Genomic DNA, 13509 nt, shown 5'->3' on the forward strand with positions numbered 1-13509 from the left:
TATAAACTCCTTAAAAACTGGGTTTTTTATTCTCTCCTTTCTTTGTATCTTGTACATATCACCATACCGAATACTTAGTAGACACTCAATAGATGCATATTGACTTACCTTGACTTGATGCATAATCTTATTATCTTCTGATAATTTTCAATTCTTAAAACTAGATTGGCACTTTTGTGATGATTTAATAATGGCATCTAAATTCAAAGTATAAATGGGTTATAAAATTGGGTGATATTTATTCATGTCCAGAAAAACAAGATTAAATTAAATTGGGGGATCAAGACAATGGAGTTAGACAGAATGGCTCTCCCACTTGGGCTAATTTGATACCATTACACTGTGGCTGGTTTTTCAAGCTTGTTGGGCTCTTTCAGAGTTCTTGCTCTATCTACAAAGCATTTATCAACGTAGACTCACTGCAGTGACACTGTGAGGCATCCCAGGGAGGTTTGCATGTAGGAAATTGTCTTTATTATTGGATAATATAGATAAGACTCTTTTACTCATACCTATCCCTATTAGCCTTCTAGACTGTCCTGCTCCATGAGATATTTGAGAATAAGGACCGACATTTGCCTCTTTTTGTATCCCCACTGATCAGCAAAGTGCCTGGCACATAGTAGCTGCTTAAAGGTTTATTGATTGATAGATTATAATAGAAAGGAGCTTACAACTATTCAATGAATGAAAATTAACTTGTCATATGAATAAGTCATTTAATAGAGAAGTTTACTGTGTGTGTGTTCATGTGCATGTATGTATGTGTACATCTAATTATCAAAGTACTAACAGGTTAAAGTGGAAATAGGAAATGCCATATGTCCATTTATCCACTAGTAGCCAACAGCTTAAATCCAGGGGATGCTTCAAGTGCCAGAGACTATATTGAACCCACCTGAGTGATATTGTTGGCCAAGAAGGCCATTTGGTATGCTTCTAATCACACTACAGGAATAGCTGCCTACATTGATTACACACGGTCCTGATTATGGCTAAATGATTCAGGCTCAGTGTGGGAAAGGAATTTTGAGGTCTTATTCTTTTTTTTTTTTTTTTTTTTTTGTTATTTCATTTCTTTTCAGCTGACACCAGTAGGAACCACCATATTCACAGGGTTTTCTGGAGATAATGGAGCCACAGACATAGACGATGGTCCCAATGGACAGATTGAATATGTCATCCAGTACAATCCAGATGATCCGGTAAGTATCTGCTTTGAAGGGACAGTCAGTTAATTCTGATGAATCAAGACCAAATGTGTTATTTATTTATTTATTTATTTAGTCACTAGATCCCTGACTTCAATAGAACAATAATTTCAAGTGAATTGTTTTTACCAATGCATATTAGATATATCTCTGTAATATATAATCTTAAAGAGTTGTTTGGGGGAAGGGGGTTGGCACTGAGGTTGAATGATTTATGCTAAGTCAAATAATCAGTAGGTATCAGGGATCATACTTGAATCCATCTGTTCTACTTTACCTAGCTCTCTATCCATTATACAATATTGTGGAGGGGGGAGTATATTTATTATTATTGTGATATTCTAATAATAGTTTTCTAATCCATTGATGATGATTAATCTTACTTTGTTTTTTATTTTAATATGATTTAACTACAATTAAAATTAATTCAAAAAATTCGACTTTTTCCTCTGTGTGGAACTTCAGAAGTTTGAGATTGTGTGAATGTGTATTTTTTGATCAAAGTTATACACTTCTAAGAAAAATATAACAGTAATAACTAGTATTTAAGTAGTGCTTTATGGCTTGTAATATTCTTTTTAAAAAAATTATATCATTTGATCCTCACAGCAGCCCTGTGAGATCGGTGCTATCATTATCCCCATTTCAACATGAGAGAACTGGGGCTATCTAGATTAAAGAGGTTTACCCATCTCCTCCTCCCTTTAAATTCAGATCCTATCCATTATGCACTATAATAGCCCATCATGCCTTATTATATCAATATTCCTGTTCAAAATAAGAAGAATGGACATTCCAAGGTACTTTTCAAAGGTTTATTTAGCCTTATGGCACTGCCATTGCTGAACCCTGAGATCATTCTTCTGTATCTTTTACTCCAAAACAAAATGTTTCTGTTTTACTATCCCTATAGATGGAAGTGGAACAGTCCAAATTAGAGGAGAGAAAAATCAAGTTCAGCAAAACAGGAATATTGTGGAAATCATCACCTCTGGTTATACCCAATGAGTCAAAAGCACAAGAAATCTGAACACCGTGCTAATAGCTTTTTAATGGAGAGGGAATACTAACACAGATATATTTTTAAATAAAAGGCTACATCTTGACCCTACAGGGTAATGTGTATAGCTTTGATATATTTAGCAAAATTTATAGAAACAGAAGGCTTGAGTAATGGGGTAAATTCTGTATGGGGCAAGGAAATAATTATAACTGAAAAAGTCAATATGTAGATAAAATGTTGAGAGATAACCAGGAGCTCTACTTGAAACCATATTATGTTAGTAATATAATGGAATGTAACATAATATAAATTAATATAAAGCTTACCATAATACCTGACCCACCATAAGAACTGATTAAATGTTTGTTGTCTACCTGTGTCCCTAACATATTAGGTATTCCACATGTGGGGGATTTACAGGAAAAAAAAAAAAAAGTATGGCTGGATTAATTTTCCAATAGAATAGAAGGTCCTTGAAAGGAGAAGTGATATCAATTTCTTTTTTTTTTGTTTGTTTGTTTGTTTCCTCAGTACCTACCACAGTGGATGGCACATAAAGTTGCTTAATATTTTTTTGTTATCTAATTAAATTGAATTGTTCTGAACTGAAATTAATTGAATTAAATTAATTATAGGACAATCAAAATGTCAGTAAAAAAAATCCCTCAAAATCTTGACAAATCATATCAAAATCAGGCTACTTTTTGAGACTTTATTAACATGGCCATCTCAGCTCTGTAGAGGGCAGATGAATACTATTGCACTTAAAAGTTCTAATAGAACCTGAGATGCTACAGTTGATGGTCCTTTCAATACCATGTACAGACGAATGTCTTCTCCATTTCCAAATAATCGGATAATATCAATTAGTTTTTTTTTTTGTTTGTTTGTTTTTGTTTTTTAAAGAATGGATTTATAGAAAGAGGACCAGGAGGACTGAATGTGGATCACAACATAGTATTTTCATCTTTTTTTTTATTGTTTTCTTGCTTTTTTTTCCTTTCTCAATTTTTTCCCTTTTTGATCTGATTTTTTGTGTACAACATGATAAATGTGGAAATATGTTTAGAAGAATCTCACACATATGGAATTACTTGCTATCTAGGGGAGAGGATAGGAGGGGAAGGAAGGGACAAAACTTTGGATCACAAGGTTTGGCAAGTATGAATGTTGAAAACTATCTTTGCATATATTTTGAAAATAAAAAAGCTATTATTAAAAAAAGAAGAAAATAAAAGAATAAAGAATTTATTTATAGTCAGTGATTACACATCGACCCTCCACCAAAAAACAAAACAAAACTCCATGCACCAGGGGTACACTCAGAATCCATTAGAGATTGCACATAATCCATGGGGAGAGTAGGCTGAAACATTGCATATAAAGCTAGTAGAGTATAACCTTAGGAAACAAAGGGACAACGGAAAGCTCCTTTGGAAATTTTTTATCCTCATCCTCATTAACCCTTCTATATCACTGCTTTCCCCACCATGATTTTGATATGTCACAGAATGACATACGAAATTAGATGGAAACTGTTTGAGAGTTTTCTGGCAGCTGTAGATAACATGAGAAAGCCAATAGATGGCAGAAAAAAGTTTAGGAATTCAGAAATGTATATAATATATACAATTACATATCATCAATATATTTTATCTTTTAATACCATAGTAATTCATAATTCTTCTTGGGTGTGATGGAATGGCCAAAACTATTTATGCGGATTTTCCAGGTCATGGAGGTTACCTCCTGAGATATGGAAAGGATAACTGTAGTATGTATGATAAAAGGTAGTACTTATGAGTTACCTTTTAGGTGTGACTGTGCTGGATTTTAAGAATAAATATGCCCTTACAGAGACTGAGGTTGAGTTTTCTCTCTTCCAAGGTCTCATGTCCCCTGAAGTGGTTCCTAATAGAACCTTCATCAGTCAGTCCTGTCCCAGAGATACTGCTATTGATACACATGGAACCTCCAGATTTTCTTTGATTCTGACTTGGTCATTCCATCTCTGGATGCAAAAATCAGGAGATAATGCAAAAAGACTGTCACACATTCAGTATGGCTCCTCTGTAGGAGAGAAGGAATTGACTAATGGGCTAGGAGAAAATATGGAAAATGGAGGGGGGAAGCTGAGAAGCTGGGAACCCTGTAGGTCTGAGCAGTGGAAAAGAGGCAGATGAAAGCCTCCTATGGGACCGGTAGCTCACAGCTCTGTCGAGTTATTTCTAATGGACCAGCACAGGTAAAATGTTAGTCTTTTTGATTAGGATTTAGGATTCTTTGTAACCCTGGAGTTGAAGACACAGGAAGAGAACCAATTATCATTCTTCAGCAGGACAAATCTCTGATCTCAAAAGACCTCCAAAGGATGGCATAAAGTAATGGCCACTGTTTGTCCTTGTCATTTGAAGATATTCTTTGAACTCACCAATTAATTTGAGTGAAAATGTGCTGCTATTCTATAACATGTGGTGGTAATTCTTTATTCTAAACCAGTCTGCTCCTTATCTTATTCTGAGCACCTCTTCCTCACACCCCCTCCACCACCAACAAAGAAGAAAGGACACATACATTCAAGGATGGATGACCTCTCATCTCAGATGGAATTCTGAATCGACAATAGGTTGGATTAGAGGGCCCTTGAGGTTCCTCTCCACTCTGACATTCTGAGATTCTGATTCTGTGAAATTCTGATTATTTTAAACAGAATTCCAGATGCCTTTGTGTTCAATTGAGTATTCTGTTCAGTAGTTGGTAGAGTAGCAACAGAATATGAATGTTACTTTGTGATTTTTTTTTTTTCTGTATAACCAGTGCTTGGTTATCCAAGATCCTCAGGGGCTGGAGTAAGGGAGATTGGTGAAAATCAATACAAAGACAATAGACAATCCCAAAACTGGTAGCACTATGGTCACTGTCAAAATTTAGCAACGTTCAATTCAAAAGAGTAAATGTATATTAAGCAAGCACTCTATTCCAGGCAGTGTGCTAAACCCCTAATCCCCAAATGGGACAGTCTCTGCCCTCAAGGAGTTTGCATTCTCCTAGGGTCACTGCTAATAGGAACCAAAATGTAAACATTGCAGAAATTCATTTCTTTAATTTGAACCAATGCCCACCAGAAATGCAGGAGGGACTACCAAAAACATTCTCCTCTGAAATTCTCTTAGCTTCAGTAATTTTCCCTGACACTAAAATGTCTCAATTAGGTAATTGAATAATGGTTAGTTTTTGACTTGGAGTCAAGAAATTTGTTGTTTAGTTGTGTCCAGCTCTTTGTGTTCCCATTTGGGATTTTCTTGGCAAAGTTGCTGTAGTGATTTACCCTTTCCTTCTTTAGCTCCTTTTACAGATGAGGAAACTGAGTCTCTTCACACCGTTTCCGAGACCAAATTTGAACTCATCTCTTCCTAACCAGACCTGATACTGTATCCACTCTACATGTCAGGGAAAAATCTGAATTGAAATCTAGTCAGCTAAAGTAATACTTGGAGTTAAGGAGACTATCTTCATGAGTTCAAATTGTAATACTGGAGAAACTGAGGCAAATTAGAGATTAGAGAGTTTTTAATATTTTATTTGGATTTCTGAGAGGGAGAGATTGTGCTGGCCCCAGGGCTGATATCCAAAGCATCCAGCAGTGAATGTCTGTTTACCATGAAATATATACCCTTGACTCCAAACTTGGGTAGCTAAACAAAGGCAGGGGGTGGAGTCCAAACTCTGGTGAGCAGGAATCTCCAGGCAGGGACCTTCAATCTCATTCTGACAAATTATAAAGTAGAACCATGAATTCTTGATGACTTAGGAGGAGTTAGGAGCCAGGAAGTCTGAACTCCCCCTTATCTTGAGTTTACACATTTACAATTTATAACCTTAATGTAACTAGCCCTAAATTATAAAAGTCCTAATGATCAGGAGGGGGATTGTAAACCAGGGGGATTAAAGCAGAACAATTCAGGGAAACTGAAGTAGAATAATTTAGGGAAACTGAAGCAGGACAATAAAAGGGAACTGTGGCAGAACAAAATCTAGCCATACATACTCACTAAGTGTGTGACCCTAGGCTAGTCGATTCTAACCCTGTTTGCCTCAGTTTTCTCATTTGCAAAATGAACTGGAGAAGAAAATGACAAACCAGTCCAATATCTTTGCCAAAAAAAGTCCCAAATTGGGTCATGAAGAGATATACCGTGTCAGACACAGTGAGAATGACTGAACAACAGTGAATGAAAATGAACAACAATGAATGAAAAGTCAATTTCACCCCCTCTTATCCTCTCACTATCCCTCAGCTTCCTTGTTTAACGTCTGCAACTCTAGTCCATCTTACACACAATTACCACAATAAGTACTAGACCAGCTACTCGATCAACTCTAATATTTCTCTATTACTCACAAGCTCAAAAATAAAGTCCTCGTTTTAGCTTTTAAATCCCTACAAAGCCTGGCCCCAATCCACTTTTTCCTAGCAGGCTTATTGGACATTATTCAACCTCCTGTGCTCTGAGATCCAGCCAGACTGCCTTTCTCTCTCTTTTTCCCACACAACACTTTAGATCCATTGCATTTGCCCCAGCCTTCCCCCTGCTCAATATGTTTCCCTTCCTGCCCCTGCCTTGCAGAGTCTTTCTTCTTCCTTTAAGATCCAACTCAGTAACACATTCTGCCTGAAGCTTTGCCTAATTCCCCATCTGCTGCTGCCCGGCTTCCAAATGTCAGAATTAAGTGCTCTGTGTTCATACTATATATACTTAGGAGGGGTCTTCCAAAAGCCATAGCACAGTTTGAAGCATTAATGGCTTAAAGCTAATAACTTAAGGGTCTAAGTTCACTGCAAGAAGTCATAATTTCACTAATTATACTGATGAAATACTTAGGTTTTATACACAGTAGGCCTTTAATAAATATTTGTGGATTGATAAATTGATTCCCTGTAGGCCTCATCTAGGTCCCTGGAGCAGCCTAAATATTTTCTCTTCTTGTTCCAATGTTCCCTCCCACTTCTAATCACTTGTTGTTTCTTTTACAATAATGACCAAAATGCTAATAGGAAACAAGATCTTCATGGATCCAAGAGCGAGAGCGTGAGAGAAAGAGAGAGAGACAGAAAGAGACAGAGAGAGAGACAGAGAGACAGAAAGAGACAGAGAGGGAGGAGGAGGAGGAAGAGGAGATGAAGACAAAGACAAAGAAGACAAAGAAGACAAGGCTAATGAAGAAGCAAGAGGATGAAGATGAAAAAGAAGACGCAGACGAAAGATGAAGATGAAGAGAAAGATGAAAATGAAGAAGAAGAAAAAGAAGGAAGAAGAAAGATAGGTGTTAGAATTCTTACAAGGTGCTTAGTGGAATTGATAGAGACAATGGTTGTTTAGCAGGGTACTTAACAGTTTTCTAGATGTACTTAGTACTTATTAGAGTTCTACAAGATTCACACCTTTAAGAGAGCATATATAAGGAGGAGCCCACTAAAGGACAAGCCAACTAAGACACAAGCCCACTCTTGGAGATGAGTCAGATTCATTCCATTTTCCACCCCTGTGCTGGCTGGAGACTCGGAGGGAACTAGAGGCTGAAGCTGGCAGAGGCAAAGGACTAGTAGCTGGAACCCAGGGGAGAGCTAGACCTCTAAGAAAGCTAGAGCCTGGCTTTTTTTGTGCAGCATGATATTGGGGGGGGGGAATATATATATATATATATATATATATATATATATAATATATATATATATATATATATATATATATATATATATATATATATATAATAACACAACGACAACAACAAAATGATCTGTTTCCAAACTATATGTGCTTGGTACATCATTTTGAATGGCAATCCAAATATTTTATTTTATTTTTAAAATAATAATAAAAGGATTTTAATTTTCAAAATACATGAAAATACAGTTTTCATCAACCATCTTGCAAAATCTGTGTTCCAATTTTTTTCTCTTTCCCTTCCCTCTTCTTCCTCCCCTAGACAGCAAATAATCCAGTAGAGGTTTAACTTGCGCAATTCTAAATATGTTTCCACATATATTATGCTGCACAAGAAAAATCAGATCAAAAGCGGAAAAATGAAAAAGAAAAAACAAGCAAGCAAACAACAACAAAGGTGAAAACACAATGTTGTGATCCCCATTCAGTCTCCATAGTTCTCTCCCTGGATATAGATCACTTCCTTCCATCACCGGTCTATTGAAATTGCTTTGAATCGCCTAATTGTTGAAAAGAGCCAAGTCCATCACAGTTGATCATCACATAATTTTTTTTCTCAAATAGAATCTTATTTAATCCTTCAGACAATCCTATTATACAGGCATTTTTTACTGCAACTGCTATTGCTTACTTATGTTCAAATCCAGGTTCTGGAGTAGTTGGACCCTTGATCCATTTGTTGCCTTTTGGAGCCATGAATGAGAGTTACGCGATAAGCAGACACCAAAGGTGCATGAGTAGTTCTCATACCAGAAAGACTAGTCTTCCCTGAACATCTTGCACACCCCATAGACACTTAATAGGTGCTACCATATGCTTATTAAATAAAGATGTAAAAGGCCATAGAACAAATACAACGAGTTTGAAAGAAATCAGATAGACTCCTAATCAGGGGAATCATCCATCTCAAAATCAGATGATCAAATTAAGGGACAACCAATAAATTAGATGGGAGTGGGAGGAGACGTGTGTCTCTGTGTGTGTGTTGTGAGTGATTTTATAATTACTTGCATTCCAAGCAAGAGGGATGAGTAGGGGGAGAGGAAAGGATAGGATGGCCTCTGACTTAATAAGTAGGGTCTAAAGTTCTATATATTCCAATGAGAATTCACAAGCTAGGCTCAAACTCAGATTTTCCTTCCTTCCTTCTTTCCTTCCTTCCTTCCTTCCTTCCTTCCTTCCTTCCTTCCTTCTTCCTTCCTTCCTTCCTTCCTTCCTTCCTTCCTTCCTTCCTTCCTTCCTTCCTTCCTTCCTTCCCTCCTTCCTTCCTTTTCCTTTTACTTATTGGGGTAAGTGATTTGCCCAGGGTTACATAGCCAGGAAGTGTTTGAACTCAGGTCCTTCTAATTTTAGTGCTGGTGCTCTATCCACTGTACCACCTAGCTGCCCCTAAAGCTTTTTATTTTCAAAACACATGCATAAATAGTTTTCAACATTCACTCGTGAAAAATCTTGTGTTCTAAAATTATTTTTCCCTCCCTTTCCTCCACCCCTCCCCTAGATGGCAAGTAAACTAAATGAGGTTAAAAATATATGCTATATGATATATATACACACACACACACATATATATATACACACACATATATATACATATATATATATATATTGCATATTTTTCTTGTGCAGCATGCTATTTGTGGAAATATATATATATGTATATATATTTCCATATTTCCACAAATAGCATGCTGCACAAGAAAAATCAGATCAAAAAAGAAAACAAAATACAAGCAAGGAACAACAACAAAAAAAATGAGAATACTATGTTGTGGTACATACTCAGTCCCAGTCCCCACAGTCCTCTCTCTAGGTGCAGATGGCTCTCTTTACATGACAATTGGAACCAGCGTAAATCAAGCAGAGTGAAAAGAACCAAGTCCATCAGAATGGATCATCGTATTGTCTTGTTGTTGCTGTGTACAATGTTTTCCAGCTTCTGCTCACTTCATTCAGCATCAATTCACATAAGTCTTTCTAGGACTATCTGAAATCATTTTGATGAGGGCATTTTTTTTTTTAATTGGAAAGGAAGGGGAGAAGATCTAGACAAATGTTTTGTCTTTTTTGGACACAAGGTTTTTCAAGAGTGAATCAACAAGGAAAGAGACAAGATTTAAAAGGAAGCAATAAAGGATTTGGACTTTAACTCTTGGCTGAATTTGAGGTGATTATTACTCAGAACTGAAACTAAGGCCACTTCCAGAAGTCCAGAAGACAAAAATGTTTTTGTTTTTTTTTTGTTTGTTTGTTTTAGTGTGTGTCAAGTAGAAATGCATGAATAGCCTGTAGTCTACAATAGTCCAAGATAATATATAGCCCTAGATTCTTACTCAGCTTCTGTGTGACTTTGGACAAGTTATTCAAGATCATTCAATCTTAGTTTTCTTATCTGTAAAATGGGAATATTCATAGGGTTTATTTTACCTAGTTGTTGTGAAAGTCAAATGAAATTATATAAGAAAAGTACTTTGTAAATATAAAGTTTTAGTTATTTGCTGTGGTTGTGATATATAGTATATATATATACATATATATGTGTGTGATATAGTCATATTTGTATATTTGCTGTGGTTATGTGATAAAATTGTTATAAACAAACAAAAAAGATACAATTGCATTATTGTAGGACATTGAGGGCTGTGGAGGAGAAGTAAGCTATTTAATATCCTTCTTTTAAAAGAAAATCTACTGTTGGTCTAAAGAAAGTTTCATTCTTAAGTCTATTCACCAACCACCATTTCAACTCTTGTCATTCTTGTAAGGACCGGCCTGGAAGCTGTTCAGCATTTTCTGGGGGTAATATAATGGGATGTGGCAGAAACTACTGACAAGTCCCTTAAAGCACACCAAGCTTACTAAGCATGGAGCATCTGATTTTCCTTAGCTTTACCTGCCAGTCAAAAAACTGTTGAGAAAAGAACACTGAGTGACAGGCCTGGGCAGCTGATTTCTGGGAGACAAAGTAGGTTCTGACACAATTTTGTCAGTTTCTCTTGATCAGCTTCTAGCTCCTTCCTCATATATCTGAATCCCCAAGGCTCTAAGAAGGATCACAAACACTGTGGTATCATTGCCTTGGTGAACCTGGACTATTATCCTGAATTGGCAAAAGTATAATAAATGCTATAAAGCAAAAGCATTTTCTGAATTGTTGTTGCTGTTTGTTTCAATTTATTTTATAAAAAATAGGCCATATTTTAGACATTTTTAAAAGTCCTATTGAATCTACGATAACTTGTCTAACCTGGAGAGGATGCTATTAATGGAAATTCAAATGGACAATTTCAAATAAACATGCCAGATTTTAAAGTTTGGGGCAACAAGGCTGTAATGGAAGAAAAATTGTTTTTTTTTAATTTTTTGCAAAGTTGTTTTCCAGGACTAATTATATCAATTTATAAGCTATATGGCCCCATTTTCACTAGTTGGATTAGGATTGACTTCTTGTAAGAAACACTTAGTCATTCAGGTGGTACAATGGATAGATTGTCCAGCCTGGAGTCAGGAGTCCCTAAGTTCAAAACTAACTTCAGATACTGCTTGACTCTAGGAAAGTTACTTAAACCTGTTTTTCTTGGTTTCCCTATTTGTAAAGTGAAGAAAATGGCAAACTACTCTAATAATTTCTTCAAGAAAATCCCAAATGGGGTCATGAAGAGTCAGACACGACTGAAATGATTGAAAAACAACCAAAAGAATGCTTAAGTTCAATTTTTACCACAGACACTTATGTCTTTGACCCCTAAAGTCACTTAAACTCTCCCAATTTCAGTTTCTTCATCTGTAAATGAGGATAATAATGGCACCTAACTCACAAAACTGGTATAAGAATCAAATGAATTAACAAAAGTCAAGTACTTTGAGTAGCAGAACCTGCTATCTACATGATAGGTGTAATTGTAAAATGATTCCTTTTTAACTAGCTGACCTATGGCCTTCTTCTACTGTAAGAGGTGATTTATAGTAGTTGACAGAATTAGAATATTCTTTTTTGTTTTTAGAATTTTATTCTTAAGAGTTTATAAACCCCTTTCTGGTAAGGGACAGGTCAATTCTGAGAGCCTTCACAGCTGTGAATCATAACATCTGAAGGAGTTGGAGGCAGTTGCAACTTCTTAGGAAGACATCTATATTTCCATTGAACTCTAAAAGATCAGCTTTCCTCCCAAATTTAGATTATTAGCCTATCCCTTCTGTTTTTTTTTTTCTCTTTAGCCATTAGAAATTTCAAGAGGATGGGGTCCCTCCCCTGCTCCTTCAAAGTTCTCATCTTTTCCACACATTCACCATTTTTTCATTGTTTGTGAGCATCATTACTGTTGTTAGTACCATCACTTTGGAAGAATAAAATCATTATTAAGGGGAATAAAAACAATATTTTCTCCTCTGCTTTTGACAGAGTTAAGAAGCTATCAAATAATCAGTCAAAAGGATATAGTAAATGCTTATGTGCCAGGCCTGAGCACTGGAGATTTTAGGGTGAATCCTGTCCCCCAAAATGGTCATGCTAAAGGGATGGACAATAATTCAAGAGAGAGAGACAACATACAAGATGAGGCAGCACAGTGTAGAGCACTGGCTCTGAGTGCTCAAAGATCTGAGTTCAAATCTGGCCTCAAATACTTACTGGCTGTGTAATTCTGGGTAAATCATATCACTTCTCTTTGCCTCTGATTCCTCAACTGTTAAATGAGCATAATAACAATACCTTCCTTGCGGGATTGTTGTTGTAATCAAAATGGAACCATTTCTAAAGCCCTTATCATATGTCCAGTACATGATAGATATTATGGAAATGTATGTTCTCAATCCTTCCCCTATGTAAATAGAGAGAGAGAACTGATGAAAGAAAACTTTCAAAGGAAGGCTTTGAAGATACAAAGGCAGGAAGGAAGTGGCCCTTGAATAGTCTGAAGGAAGTAGAGATAAAGGTGAGGAAGTAGACAGTCATTGCAAAAAATAACAGGAGATAGAATATCATGTGTGAGAAAAGCTAGGAGACAATAATAGCCAGATCACAGAAATGTGTAGAGGGAAGGAAAAGAGAAGAACACTGCAGGTTGTGAAGTTTAATAGCTAAATAAATAAATTTATATTTAACTCTGGAGTGAATAGACCATAGTGATGTGGTAGGATGCATTTCTTAGCAGCAGAATAGAGGATGAATTGAAGTAATCCAGGTCAGAGGCAATGAGAGCATAGTAGGACTTCATAGGCCACTGGATGTGTGTATAAAGCAAGCAAGAGTGAGGAGTTTAAAATGATGCCAAATTTCTGGTCCTCAGAGTAGATGATGATAAACTCAAAAATATATATATTTTATAAGTTTAGAAAAATTAATTTGGAGATAAAAGTAATTTGTTTTGGACACATCAGGTTTGAAATGGCCATAATACATTTAGGCTGAAATGTCTAACCAGTCATTGGTAATGAGGGACTGGAGATCATAAAGGAAAAGCCAAGTCTCTATAGATCTGGAAATCATCAGCAAAGATATGATAAGTGAAAGTGATAAAGTGAAGAGTACTAGGAGCCCAATCATGGGCCACACAATTAGGGGAAATAA

General features: G+C 36.2%; 1 protein-coding gene across 1 annotated transcript in view; it reads left to right on the forward strand.

Annotated features, from left to right (window-relative positions):
* PCDH15 (protocadherin related 15) overlaps positions 1-13509 on the forward strand; it is an 859006-nt gene that overhangs the window by 285797 nt on the left and 559700 nt on the right. The window contains exon 5 of the mRNA XM_051973865.1: positions 1086-1205. Within this exon, the coding sequence (XP_051829825.1) occupies positions 1086-1205 (120 nt within the window). The remainder of the gene's footprint in view (positions 1-1085; positions 1206-13509) is intronic.

Source organism: Antechinus flavipes, chromosome 2 (genome assembly GCF_016432865.1).
Source record: "Antechinus flavipes isolate AdamAnt ecotype Samford, QLD, Australia chromosome 2, AdamAnt_v2, whole genome shotgun sequence".
Lineage (NCBI taxonomy): Eukaryota > Metazoa > Chordata > Mammalia > Dasyuromorphia > Dasyuridae > Antechinus > Antechinus flavipes.